This window comes from Sceloporus occidentalis, unplaced genomic scaffold, assembly GCF_023333645.1.
Source record: "Sceloporus occidentalis isolate IW3139 unplaced genomic scaffold, rSceOcc1.0.p SCAF_103, whole genome shotgun sequence".
NCBI classification, from domain to species: Eukaryota; Metazoa; Chordata; class Lepidosauria; order Squamata; family Phrynosomatidae; genus Sceloporus; species Sceloporus occidentalis.
The window spans coordinates 626,877-641,753 of record NW_028317083.1 but is presented as its reverse complement, the minus strand read 5'-3'; the positions used below and the strand labels follow the sequence as shown (position 1 = coordinate 641,753).

At 41.2% G+C, this 14,877-nt stretch overlaps 1 protein-coding gene across 1 annotated transcript; it reads right to left on the bottom strand.

The window, feature by feature from the left end:
• Nucleotides 1-932: 932 nt before the first annotated feature.
• Nucleotides 933-13,891, bottom strand: LOC149283486 (protein kinase C theta type-like). Its single transcript, XM_089497444.1, has 9 exons — nt 13,723-13,891; nt 7,373-7,497; nt 6,862-7,029; nt 6,345-6,436; nt 6,113-6,175; nt 4,442-4,580; nt 3,949-4,140; nt 1,702-1,827; nt 933-959 (listed from the first exon to the last, which is right to left on the bottom strand). The coding sequence occupies exons 1-9, from the start codon at nt 13,889-13,891 to the stop codon at nt 933-935; spliced, it is 1,101 nt and encodes a 366-aa protein (XP_089353570.1).
• Between the last annotated feature and the right edge of the window lie 986 nt (nt 13,892-14,877).

Sequence of the window (14,877 nt, the reverse complement as noted above, 5' to 3'; positions counted from 1 at the left end):
AACATATTATCTTAATATTATCTTTTTTTTAATATAATATTATACATATCTATAATATATCTATAAACATTTTTTTATATATATATATTTTTTTTTAAATGTATTAGTTAAATCCATCACTATGCCAAAGCACCCACTCCCCAACACAGGTGCCTCAATATTGGTGCCTGAGGGGAGGTAAAAGTTGCAGGACAGCTTAGGGAGATGGGGCAGAAATGCCCGCATTTTTTAAATTTCCTCATAAAACAAGCAGCATTTCACTTAGAACCGCGGCTCGATTACATTCCCAGCACCTGCTTCCAAACGTCTTCTACCCCACTGGGTTCCGCACTTACCCAGTTGTCATCCGCCGATACGTTATTTATGGAAGCTGTACAGTCTTAGCCGCCCTGCAGAGTTTTTCACATAGACCAACTCTGCCAGGCAAGGAACTGGGAGGCTTCGCTTTTTAGGAGAACAGAAAAGATGTCATGGTAAGCAATACAGCTAGGTTAGGGCTGTCCGAATTGGGTACTTTGGCATAGTGAGGGTGAAAAGGTATTAAAATATGTATTATATGTGTACTTAAATAAACCTCATGGTACTTACCTCTTAATACATATTTAGCTAATCCCCTACTATCCCCTACTATCATCAATATGTCTTTAAATTATCTTAATTTGTGTAGAAATTTAAATAAACCTCAGGGTACTTACCTCTTAATACATATTTATCTAATTCCCTACTATCATCAATATGTCTTTAACTTATCTTAACTTGTGTAGATACTTAAATAAACCTAAGGCTACTTACCTCTTAATACATATTTATCTAATGCCCTACTATCCCCTACTATAAGCAAGTCCTTAATCAATAACATTTAAATAAACTTCCTAAAAGTTCTATGCCCCTTCTTCTATGTACTATGTGATGTCCCACGTTGTTCTATAACTTCAACTCAGGATGCGGGACATCCTAACCTAAAAAAAAAGACAAAACTGAACTATTAACCATTAAGTAAATGTAACAAACTCATTTCAAACCATTTAAAAACAACAACATTTCAACATAGGAGTATCGCGTGGAGAGAGGAGGAGAGAGAGAGCGGCTGTAGATTCTCTGCGTAGCATTCTGGGCGTTGCGGGCTGGAGATCGGCGGACAGGGTGGGTGGTGGCGGCAGGTTGGTGATCTGGCTGAGTGTTGTCACATCTCAAAGGGCTGCAGCTTGAGCTGATTAGATGGCCCACTTTTTGCTGGTAAAAGAAAATCCATTGAAGAGTTGTTGCTCAGTAGAGCCAAGAGGTGTCTTCATGGCCTCTGATGACGATATGGCTCTTCCTTCTACCACTTGCTGCGTTGGACTGTCCAGTGATGACTGTGAAAAAAATAAAACTTGATGTTAGTTTTATACAGGAAATAATGAAGTGTGCAGAGCATCCAGATCATTATTAGGTTCCTAAACATGTAAGCAGAGCGAGAAACACCAGGTTACAGACATACGTCCTTTCACTGCTCTGCCTCGTTACATTTCTGTCCTGTCTGTCCTGGTTTCACAGCCAGTCCCTGAGGCAATTTAATGACACCGCAACAACTAATAAAACCCAAATTGTCCTCCTAGGCCTTAGTGTGTATCCCCCTAGACATTATGTGAATTGGACGAATATGCTATCGTTCTAACACACTCCCTATTATCTGTTGTATGTTTCTGTTTGGTTTCTTACTGTGAGCGACACAGGGGCATCTAATGTCCCAGCCTCCAGCTCTTCCCAGTCAATAGACTGGAAAAAGAGATGAGATCTGATGTGTCCGGTGGCCCCCAACCGCCTGGATGGGTTCTTACACAGCAGCTGTAAAGAGAATGAAGGAGAGTGAATAACAGAGTCACTGCATGTATATGTGCAACATCAGAACACAAGGAATGCTATTATATGGGAACATACATTTAAACAGTTCCAAAAATAAAATAATTAGGGCTGAAACAACTAATCGATAATGAAAATCGTTGTCAACGATTTTCATTATCGATTAATCGAATCGATTTTTATCGATTATAAAAAGAGGTTTTTTTCAGAGCAAATGCTCTGAAAAACTACTCTCCTTATATAATCCGATCTCAAACAGAGATCGGATTAGAACACTAGAATCCAGATCCCCCGCAACACTGCAGGGGACCTGGAATCCCCCTCACTGTCGGCCGGTCTCTCACTTCCGTCTCTCTCCCCCTCCCATACACCCCTTTGACTCCTCCCTCCTCCCATACACCGCTCTGTCTCTCTCCCGACTCCGTTACTGACAGGCACTTTCACTGTAGCTTCATAGAAGCCTCAGCGTAAGTGAAGGGCAGTAACGGAGGCTGTCTGTGCGATGCAGACCCCCACCGGCTGACACAGAGAGGATTATCCTCTGCAGGAGACCTCGATTCTGTTTTATGTCCCCCTGATATGCCTAATATTGATATGCCTTATACCCCCTATATGCCCTGAAATTCATAATACCCCCCATACACCACTATAACTCACCCATACACCACTCTGGCTCCTCCCCCTCACATACACCACTCTGGCCCCTCCCCCTCCCCCTCCCATACACCACTCTGGCTCCTCCCCCTCCCATACACCACTCTGGCTCCTCCCCCTCCCATACGCCACTCTCCCTCTCTACCCGGCTCCCTGGTGAACCTCCGTTGCTGTAGGAGGCAGAGTGGAGTATGGGGAGGGGGGAGGAGGCAGAGTGGATTATGGGAGGGGGGAGGAGGCAGAGTGGAGTATGGGAGGGGGGAGGAGGCAGAGTGGTGTATGGGGGGGAGGAGCCAGAGTGGTGTATGGGAGGGGGAGGAGCCAGAGTTGTGTATGTGAGGGGGAGGAGCCAGAGTGGTGTATGGGTGAGTTATAGTGGTGTATGGGGGGTATTATGAATTTCAGGGCATATAGGGGGTATAAGGCATATCAATATTAGGCATATCAGGGGGACATAAAACATATCTGGGGGTAAAAGGTATATCAGGGGGCTCAGTGGCATATAGGGGGTATAAGGCATATCGATATTAGGCATATCAGGGGGGCATAAAACATATCTGGGGGTAAAAGGTATATCGGGGGCTCAGTTGCATATCACTGGCATATAAGGAGTATAAGGCATATCAGGGGCACAGTGGCATATCAGGGGGCACAGTGGAATCTGGCATATAAGAGGTATAAGGCATATGTGGGGGCAGAGTGGCAAGCTGGGGGTCAGATGTGCATAACCGGGGGCAGTTTGGTAAATAAAAAAAAATGTAAACGGCTTTTTTCTCATAGTTTTTATTAAAAATGAAAAATAGTTAACATATGAATTAATATTTACTAATAACTTTGTATTAAAACCGAGTTTGAGAAACACAGTGTTTGGGTTCTTGTAGCTTTTATTATTATGTCAGTAAAATAAGGTGAATAGAGAGAGGACATTGCGATAAAGAGATGAAAGTGTACATTATAGATTGCATTTTTTTTTTATCCGATTAATCGAAAAAATTAACTAATCGGCCAACTAATCGATTATTAAAATAATCGTTAGTTGCAGCCCTAAAAATAATCATATTCAAAGCAGTGAAAAAGTGAAACAAATTATTAAGTGAAACAAATATACCAATAATTGAATTACTACAATTTGTCTTTTCTTGCATTAGTCTTTCCCCTCCATCCTCCATTAAGCTTAATGTAGCTGCTATATGGTGATGCTACCGATGAGCAGATGTCAGGGTCAGGGCCCAAATATACAAGAGAATACTTGCCAAAGGGTCCATTTTCAAATGTAAAGGAAATAAGAACAGGGTACTTTGTAATAAGATAAAATGTTTGAGCTTTTTAAGGCTGCTATGCGGCAGTAACTCTTACTAAACATTCTTAACTGTGTAATTCTGTGTAGTTTTGTAAAATCATTCTATGTAACGCATTATATGACATCATTCAACAGAGTCTGATTATACCCACCTTTATCAGTACATCTTTGGTGGCTGGACTCAGATACTCGGGATAGAATGGTGTATCCTGCAGCGTTGATGTGACCACGAGCGCCCGCGTGTCTCCGCAGTAGAAGGGTTCTTCTCCGGTGGACATTTCGTACAAGATGACTCCGAATGACCACCAGTCCACTGCGGCGTTATACTTTTCTCCTTGGTAGATCTGCCAAATACCAGAAAGTCACCAAAATAATCACCAAAACAAAATACTAATTATGAATATCTAAGGGTTTTCAAATAATTTAAAAAAGAGGTTCAATATAAAGTCTCTAGAAAATGTGAATTGTTTTAACAATGTTGATAAATATATCACCATAATCCAAGCTATCCACTTACTAGGCTTCACCCGTATAACTATAGGATACTGGAGGACATTAATTACAAATGTAGTTACTGTAACAAGGCCTGTGACATCCCTGAAAGTTGGTGACATTATTAGATTTCATCCATTATCTGTTTCTCACCTCCGGTGCGATAAAGCCAACTGTTCCGGCATGTCCTCTCGCTGTCCTTTGTCCGATGATGCCCTCCAGCGCCAGCCCGAAATCGGCGATCTTCAGATGGCCCTCGCTAGTCAACAGGATGTTTTCAGGCTTGAGGTCTCTGCAAAGAGTGAAAGTTTGAGTTTAGTTTATTTTAATCAGAAACCCATAACTAAACATCGGTTCAATAAGATGTGTCCTACCCGGGCTGTGGAGCTGCATATCTCACTCTTGCTTCAGTTTCCCTTTCCTGGATTTCCTTTTGCTCTGTTCTGATCTTCCATTCCTTGCTTCTGCTTCAGCTCTGTTTCCTTTATAAGGTGCGCCCCTCCCGTGTGTTCTGTTTATCTCAGTCTACAGTCTAAAGGTATGTCTCAGTGCTATGTGTTTGGATTTCATGTTTGGTTTGTTTCGTACCTTTGTCAGCAGGGATTAGCGTTAGGACCCACCGCCATTGGAGTACTTTGGCGTAGTGGTGGGCTAAGCATACTATGGCCAGAAGATGTGACGGAATCTCCAATAGTTATCAAACAGTCCTAGGCTAGTTTCTGTATTTATGTGTGTCAGTCTGTCCTGTATCCCCGGCAGCGGGGTGTCCTGTCCTGTATCCCCGGCAGCGGGGTGCCCTGTCTTGTTCTCTGTTGTGCCCTGTGTTATGTATAACTTGTCTGGTTATGTTTATTCCTTGTCTTGTTCATTGTTGTGCTCAGTAACATGTATATCTTGTCTGGTTATGTTTCGTGCCTGGTCTCCCTGTCTCTTGCTTGTTATGTGTCTGCTATATTTCCCTGCTTAGCTTCCATTCTCCCAGCCTGCAGCATCCCGCACATGAGTCTTGTGAGATGTCTCATGCCTGTTCCTGGGGTACTCAACACCCAGGTGAGTGCGGTCACCCCGCAACCAGGCCCTGTCCAACTCCACTACTGCACTGTGACTCCTGCACACAATCTTTGGGCGCGCTGGGTCAATGCAGTCATCAGCATGGACCCAGTCCGTGACAGATGGCCCATTGGAAGGGATATATTTGAAGCCAGGAAGACCGTATACTGGAGATCCTAAGTTTCGCTGCTGGCAGCTGACTGTCTCAGTTATCTTACATCGGTTGTTTAAGTGTATCCTTTCTACCTCCTAAATACGATGCCTCAACAAATAAAACTGCATAGATTTGTGCCATATGTTTAGCTCTTTAACGACCAATGACGGGCCGGGCACATCACAGAAAAAACATAACGTTAAGGATCACATGCGTGGCACGTTATAGGGTTAAGCGAGCGTGGAAAGTGAGCAGTGATCCCTTTGTATCGGCCCAAATAGGGCATGGGTGCTGGAAATTAAGTTTTAATAGGCTACTTGTTTGTACTAATTGCCCTATAACTTGCAATTAATAAATAAATAAAAACACTGATTATTTCGAAGCGCAGAACAAATATTAGAATCTATTTAACAAGTTTTGTTACTAAATCAAAATATAGTTTGTGTGGGTAAACTAAATGAGAAGGAAGAAAATGACAGCTAAACACAAACACCACAGAAACATTTAGTTAAAAAATGTAAAAAACAGCCCAATCTTCAAGGAGTTTGATCATAAATACATGTTATTGCTAGATAGAAGAGCAAAAGCAATTTTCTAATGTGGAAAGAAGGTATGCTTACCGATGTATAATTCCTCTCTCGTGGAGGTATTGCATCCCGCACACCATCTCCGCAGCAAAGAATCTGACAATTATCAGAACATTTATCAGACACAAGTATTGAAAAAATGCAGCGTTAAAGAGTTAACATTTTAATTTATAATGGCTCAGTAGTACAGTAACATCTTCATTAGTCTACTTTTCATGTGCTAATTCTATGGCAATCCTCTGCTGTAAAAATCATGTTTTCTTACGTTGTGGTGCAGAGATCTAGCCTTCCGTTCTTCTCCAGATAGGAAAACAAGTCTCCTCCGCTCACGTACTCCATAACAAAATACAGATGGTCCTGCGTAACAAGTCAGTTATAGTTAGATAGCCGTCTAAAATGCCTTCTTTTCCAACAACCTCATTATCGAATATTGATTGATTGATGTATTTTTTTTGTCTATAACATTGTCAATGTTTCCAAACAAAACTAAGAAAAAAATATAAGTAAAAGCATTTAGTGTTACAAAAATCTATCACAAATTGTGGTATTGTGTTTTCTTATTAACCCTAGTATATATTATTATATATTCCAGTAATATATTATTCTAGTGAGTTAAATACCATATGAAAGGTAACATAAATAAAAAACGAAAGATGTATCAGATGAATGTAGAAAAGAGACCAGAGCGAGTGGAGGCCAAGGAAAGCATTAGGCGCTGAGATCAAGCAGATCATATTGTAACGGAAGACAGGGAGACGGAGGAGAGACAGTCCTGTTGGTACCTTGGTCTGGAAGGTGCCATAGGCCTGTGTTAGGAAGGCGCTTCCGGTGGCAACCTCAAGGACCCTCCGTTCAACAAAAATGCCCTCAAGGCGTTGCAGCATGGCTCTCTTTCTCACAACTTTTACTGCCAGCTGTTTGTTGGTCTTCAGGTCTGATGCCAGAAAGACCTGGAAGAGACAAAGTATGCATATAAAGGAGTCTGTAGGTTACTAGGTCAATCCTTTATAATTGCAAACAACCTTTGGAGAGAATGTGAATTTTGCATTTTGATGATAATGCTGGTGGACCAAAGAGCATTCCATCGTAATGATGTTACATACTGCGAAGGTGCAGAGGTAGATTAGGCAGTCATTGTTGGTGCCGAATGATATGGCAGAGATATTTATGGAAAAAATGGCACAAACTTGTGCCAAAAATGTGCAAGGACAATGAGATACTGAGGTTTCTGAGCTAATTTAGTGCTGAAAACAATGCAATTTCAGGTCATGCGAGATCATGTGATGTCATCACGTGATCAAGCACTGTTGGAATGACTGGTCGTTTGCGTGACCTGTTAGCGGGTATGTTGTGAATACCTGCCAGCTCCGGAGACACTGCAGCGGTGGAGCGGCAAGGGATTCCCTCCGGGGATGACCCTGGGGACAGAGAGGAGAGGACTCTGTTTGAGGGTAAGTCCTCACAGTCCTGATGCTCCTCTGCTTTTTAGAGTGCTTGGATGTGGTCACCCCGTCAACCCATAGGGCATTTCTGTAGACAGAGTGCTCTGTGATATGCCTTTTAATCCCCTGGATGCCACTCTGCCTCCAGATATGCATTTTAACCCCCTTTATGCCATTGCCTCCAGAAATGCCTTTTAACCTTCTGTACGCCACTCTGCCTCCTGAAATGCCTTATACCTCCCTACATGTCACTCTGTCCCATAATATGCCTTTTAACCCCTTAAATGCTAGAGTGGCATATAGGGGTATAAGGCATTTCTGGGGCAGAGTGGCAAGCCTGGGTGCAGATGTGCATAACTGGGGAGCAGGTTGGAAAATAAAAACCCCAAAAATATATTTCTCAATCATAGCTGTTATTAAAAAAATAGTTTACATAGGTACACGAATTAACATTTACTAGTAAAACCTTTTTCCTATAGGGTCGTTTTCAGGCTTTTTCTTTTTTCCTAAATGAATATACTGATTTTGGGGAGTCGACTTATAATCAGGGTCGTCTTATAATCGAGCACGTATGGTAGTTTACATTTGAATTACCGTATTTGCTCGATTTTAAGACGACCCCCCCCCCAAATCTGAATATTAATTTATGAAAAAAAGAAAACACCTGACTATAAGATGACCCTATAGGAAAAAAGTTTTACCAGTAAATGTTAATTCATGTAAACTAGGGCTGCAACTAACGATTATTTTCATAATTGATTAGTTGGCCGATTATTTTTTTCGATTAATCGGATAAAAAAAATGAATGTAAATTTTTCATTTATTTAAAATAATTTAATAAACAAATGATGCTAAATACAAACAGCAGAATAAAAAAAACTTTGATAAAATGTATTTCTTGTCTTTTTTTCCCAACCAGCCTTCCCAATTTATACACATTTGAGCCCAGGCTTGCCACGCTGCCTCCCACAAATACCACTCCACGCTGCCTCCCACATATACCACTCCACGCTGCCTCCCACATATACCACTCCACGCTGCCCCCCACATATACCACTCCACGCTGCCCCCCACATATACCACTCCACGCTGCCTCCCACATCTGCCACTCCACGCTGCCTCCCACATATACCACTCCACGCCGCCTCCCACATATACCACGCCACGCCGCCTCCCACATATACCACGCCACGCTGCCTCCCACATATGCCACGCTGCCTCCCACATATACCACGCCACGCTGCCTCCCACATATACCACGCCACGCTGCCTCCCACATATACCACGCCACGCTGCCTCCCACATCTGCCACTCCACGCTGCCTCCCACATATACCGCTCCACGCTGCCTCCCACATCTGCCACTCCACTCTACCCCCCACATGCCACTGTGCCTGATACGCCTTGTACCCCTGATACACCACTCCATCCTCCCCAGACATGCCACCCTGCCTTCCAGACATGCCACCCTGCCCTCCCCAGATATGCCACTCCACTCTACCCCCAGATATGCCACTGTGGCCCCAGATATGCCTTATACACCCTCATACACCACTCCGTCCTCCCCAGACATGCCACGCTGCCCTCCCCACATATGCCTTATACACTGTATATGCCTTATACCCACAGATATGTCACTTCACTGCCCCCAGGATTTAGATTCCCCTTAGTTTTGCCACCTCTAACTGCACCTTAAGTTAACGTTATTAAATTAATTAAATTAACCCTCAGTTCTCATCATTAAGTTAACCCTAAACACCCCATTAACCATAACTACCCTTAAATTAACGCTAAATACCCCATCAAAACAAGTACCCTAAATTAACCCTAAACTCCACATTAACCACAGCATCCCCTAAATTAACCCTAAACACACCATTAACCACAACTGCCTCAAATTAACCCCATTAACCACAGCTGCTCCTAAATTAACCCCAAACACCCCATTAACCATAGCTGCCCCTAAATTAACCCTGAACACCCTAATAACCATAACTGCCCCTAAATTAACCTTAAACACCCCATTAACCATAACTGCCCCTAAATTAATCCTAAACACCCCATTAACCATAACTGCCCCTAAATTAACCCCCACCTCCCCTAACTTTCAGTATCCCAAATAATAATTTTATACTTACTGTTAGATGAGTGTCACAGCCATGTGGTTCTGGAGAAGGAAGGGGCGGGGCCAGTTGTTCAACCGGCCCCCCAGTTATGCACATCTGCCCCCAGGCTTGCCACTCTGCCCCAGAAATGCCTTATACCCCATATATGCCACTATGCCCCATGATACGCCTTTTAACCCTCTAAATGCCACTGTGCCCCATGATATGCCTTTTGACCCCCTATGTGCCACTCTGCCTCCAGAAATGCTTTATACCCATATATGCCACTCTGGCATTTAGGGGGTTAAAAGGCATATTATGGGGCCAGAGTGGCATATAGGGAGGTATAAGGCACTTCAGGAGGCAGAGTGGCGTATAGAGGGTTAAAAGGCATTTCTGGAGGCAGAGTGGCATTAAGGGGGTTAAAAGGCATTTTACAGAGCACTCTGCCTCCATAAATGCCTTATGCCCCCCCCCATTTAACACTCCCTCCCCCTCCCTCCTCCAAACTTACCGGTGCTTCTGAGTCCCCGGTGCTTAGTCCGGGCAGCGTGTAGATTTCTACGCAATTCGTGTAGACAACTTCGCGTAGAGCTCTACACGCTGCCCGTACTAAGCACCGGGGACTCAGAAGCACCGGTAAGTTGAGGGGGGAGGGCATAACACAGGAGGATCCAGGTCGATCTGGATCTTAGTCTCATAGTCAGACCTATTTGAGGTCTGATTATAAGACGACCCCGATTATAAGACGAGGGGTGTTTTTCAGAGCATTTGCTCTGGAAAAAACCTTGTCTTATAATCGAGCAAATACGGTAATATTTACTAGTAAAACTTTTTAGGTATTAAAACCTAGTTAGGGAAATATTGTGTTTGGGTTTTTGTACCTTTTAATATAGCTTTTATTATTATCATAGTAAAATAAAAAGGCGATTAGAGAAATGCCTTGTGATAAAGAGATGAAAGTATTGTGTGCAGAGTACAGTGAAACATGTTTATGTTGTTTTTAACACCTAGTTTGTTCATTAAATAATTTAAAATAAACGAATACATTTTTTATCCAATTTGTAAAAAAAACAAAAAACGGCCAACTAATCGATTTGTTCTTTAAAGGGAGAAGAATAAACGCGTCGTCCATACTTAATGAGCAAACTGTGTCCCTCTTGAATAGGACATCCCCCTTCATTTATTGGGCCCCTTTTACCAAATATAATGGGATTTTACAAGAATATTCCTCCTGCTTTCTTCACATAACGATTCTATATGGATCATTTTGGATTTTTTATTAGCACAGAGCAACCTGCAAAACACTTCCTGAAATCCAATTCTCAATTCTAATTAATAGACTAGGATCACGACTGCCAAGCTAATGAACCCTATTCTTATGGAAGATGCAAGCAGCCAAGGAATGCTATATTTATAGCCTTAAGTTCTGTCCCTTATATTAATGCCCTTTCCAATCTTCTCTGCCTCGCCAATGCCTGTAAGTGAATGGATTTACAATTTACAAGATTAGTATTAAGTATTCCTACCTGGGAGTTTTGGGCGGATCACTGCGTTTTAGATATTTTAACAAAGCTCTATTTTGTATTGGTAGAAAAATCCTCTACCGAACCGGACCAGACTATTAGTTCACAGTATGAGAGTCCGGGTATTTTACGGTCCAAAGACAAGCTAATGTTAAACAATTCATATTTAATAGAACTGTGTCATATGTAATAATGATGCTGCAGCATATCTGCCAAGTATCAACATTGTTGGAGGGCATCTACCAAAGTGATGAACATGAAGCAATGGGGTCCTATTCATATGTTTTAGGGTCCGTATTGAAATCTTCCTCAAGGAACTACATCACGATTGACTACTTGCATCTTCCATAAGAATAGGGTTCATTAGTTTGGTGGTCGTGATCCTAGTCTAGTCCAATTAGAATTGGATTTCATGAAGTGTTTTGCAGGTTGCTCTGTGCTAATAAAAAATCCAAAATGATCCATATAGAATCGTTATGTGAAGTTAGCCGATTTATTTTTTTTTTGATTTTTTTTTTACTAATTGGATAAAAAAATGCTAAGTATTTGTTTAAAATTATTTAATGAACAAACTAAGTGTTAAAAACAACACAATCTCTATCACAATGACATTTCTCTAATCGCCTTTTTATTTTACTATGACATAATAGTAAAAGCTATCTTAAAAGGTACAAGAACCCAAACACGATATTTCCCTAACTAGGTTTTAATACCTAAAACGTTTTACTAGTAAATATTAATTCAAATGTAAACTACCGTATTTCCTCGATTATAAGATGCCCCCCAACATCTGTATGTTAATTTAGGAAAAAAAGAAAAAGCCTGAATATAAGATGACCCTATAGGAAATAAGTTTTACTAGTAAATGTTAATTCATGTAACTATGTAAACAATTATTATTTCTTTAATAACAGCTATGATTGAGAAAAATATTTTTTTGGTTTTTATTTTCCAACCTGCCCCCCAGTTATGCACCTCTGTACCCAGGCTTGCCACTCTGCCCCAGAAATGCCTTATACCCCCTATATGCCACTGTGCCCCATGATATGCCTTTTGACCCCCCTATGTGCCACTCTGCCTCCAGAAATGCCTAATACCCCTATATGCCACACTAGCATTTAAGGGGTTACAAGGCATATTATGGGGCAGAGTGGCATATAGGGAATTGTTAAAAATGACATTCAATCTACATTATTTGAAAAGCCAAGCAGGTCCAAACAAGGTTTATGTGAGAATATATTACCGGGCTGCCATACTACCAAGGTTAACATATAGTTATGTAACCGAGCGTGTTGTATCAGTAAATGTGATATGTGCCATTAGGCATTGAATGTTGATGTCAACATGCTATTTATCCCAATTAAATGAACGTGTTAATATACAGCAAGAAACAACCAGTGTCACTGAGATCATGAAGTAACGTTACGAAATGCCAATGACTTCTTTCATTGTGACCCGATCTGCCCATGGAATCTATTCAGACATATTGTGTTAACGCAATTTATTGCAGGAGTAAAACTCCCCAGGGTTGGCCTTTACAATCCAAAATGCAAGTGATTTCAAATATTTTACCTGACCCGACCTCACCGTCAAACTCGCTGTTTTGTGAATAAACCCCAAAGCAGCAGAGTTGCCCAATATTAATAAAAGCCCAGGGTAACAACGACTGCCAAGTGCCCCCGCTCACTTAATCATATTTAACATCCTTTTAAATGCATTAGATGGCCATCAAGCTAGACCCATTGCTTTATATAGGAGAATATGAGAATAAAGCCTCTGGGAAAATAGTTTACTAATAATTTTTAATATTAGCCATACAATACAGTACAATAATTACCAAACTTTCCCTTTTTTCTTGTCCCAAATAACTGCACTCGGTTAAGGTATAATAAACATGCAGCAACTGCCTGATTCCATTAGAGACATAGCTATAAGTAACCTAATTATCCTGTCTCATTAAATTAATTTCAAATTACACGTAAGAAGCAAGAAACATATATAGATAGATAGAGATACATACAGTACATAAATACGCATCCATCTACACGGCTATAAACGACTGATATTTTATTAGCAAAATTCACAACAAACAAGTTATTCGCGCAGAAGACAGCATATTGCTTAAAAATGTAAAGAAACATATATTCCCATAAATTACAGCCATGTGACCAAGAAACAGACAGTTTAAAAGTAAGTAACCTCAAATAAAGGTGATGTTAATACATATTAACTTATAAAACAATCCTATAATAAGAGTAGTACAAATATTAACAGTAACCAATGGCTCTAATTTCCAATCTGCAAAGACCTTCACAATGTAAGTACAAGGAGTACAGAAATGTATCATGTAACAAGATGACTATGACAGAACCATCATCTGTATGAACTAAATAAAGCAGTTTGTCTGAGAATCTACATGTAAAAGAAATAAATAGTCCTTCTGCACCTTTCCGAAGCCGCCTTCGCCAAGCACTCTCTGGAAAGAAAGCCTCTTCAACAAAATAGCTCCTCCTGAGGCTTGGTGGTGCTTCTTCTTCTTCTGTCTTCTCCTTTTCTTTTTCTTTCTTTCACTTGCTGATGGATCCACTGCAGGTGTCCCCATGGTGTTGTCAAGGGGCTGTTCTGGAAGATGTACAGCCCCTAGGTGGTTCTTCTTGGCAGGTGGTCCATCCTCTTGTCCCTGGTGTTGGTCCATCACACCTGCAGGTTCTCCATCAACTTCTCTCTTCCGTTTTTCCATGGCCGTAGTCTTTTAAAGCCCAAAGAAAATGACCTCAAAGGAATACACTTCTTAGTGCGCTGAGAGGTGAAAGAAAATGACCGTTTGAATTCCGCATGCTGGCCTATGATTGGCTGAGCAGCCTGGCACATGCCACTGAGTGTTTAAGGCAATGCCAGTTAGGCATGGCAAATAGGTATTTGTGTTATTATGTAGCTTTTCTTTACAATTGAACATATGTAGAGATCACATTGACAGAATTAATAAGTTGCCAGTTTGAAGTTGCTGTAACATTTATAGATGAGCCTGTATGTATCGAGTTGCAATCTCTTGTACTAGATGTATATATTATGACAGAATTAAACACTGATATACATAAAATCATTTCTGATCATGAAACTTATGATTTCAGATGCATGATATTCTTCACAGGACAGTAGGAGTCTCGTCTTGATCATTTTGTGCTGCGGTAAAGGCTCACACTGGGGCTGTTGTGCATTAGCATGCAAGTCCACAGCCACACAACCAGCAGCCGTTTTCGAAGGTAGCGGCATTGGGCAAAGGTAGCTTCTTCTGTGACATTTTCCTTGCGATCCACTTTGTTTTTTTGGGTAACCCCTTTCCAAGAGCCGAAACCTTAGGATCCAGGGCTTTGTTAATCATCAATGGAAAGATCCTTTTAAGGTAGATGACATTTGGGCGCCAGCCTGATGGGACTCATGTCATGATGGAAGAGGAATCATTTTATTTTGATTCATTTATTAAAATAAATTGCATCAAACTAAATGTAACAGCACCATTTATACAATTGGCCCTGTATTTATTAGAACCACCGGCATGATCGCAATGGTTTTGATTATTTGTGTAATTATTTAACTGTATCAGGCCCAGGTTGCACTAGCTTGTGCTGTAATACAAGCAATATGTAGCCTTTATGGTAGCCATTAAGACTAAGGGGCTCTTGCAATTTTTATCTTTGCCGTAATATTTATGATACAGCCCTTTTG

Bases quoted from the DNA above. Each gene is read 5' to 3' on its own strand.
- LOC149283486 (XM_089497444.1), bottom strand. From the start codon at position 13,891: ATGGAAAAACGGAAGAGAGAAGTTGATGGAGAACCTGCAGGTGTGATG. The intron at 7,498-13,722 runs GTGAAAGAAAGA...CTCTGTCCCCAG, and splicing joins TGCAGTGGATCCATCAGCAA to GGTCATCCCCGGAGGGAATC. The intron at 7,030-7,372 runs GTGATGACATCA...TGTCTCTTCCAG, and splicing joins TTCCAACAGTGCTTGATCAC to GTCTTTCTGGCATCAGACCT.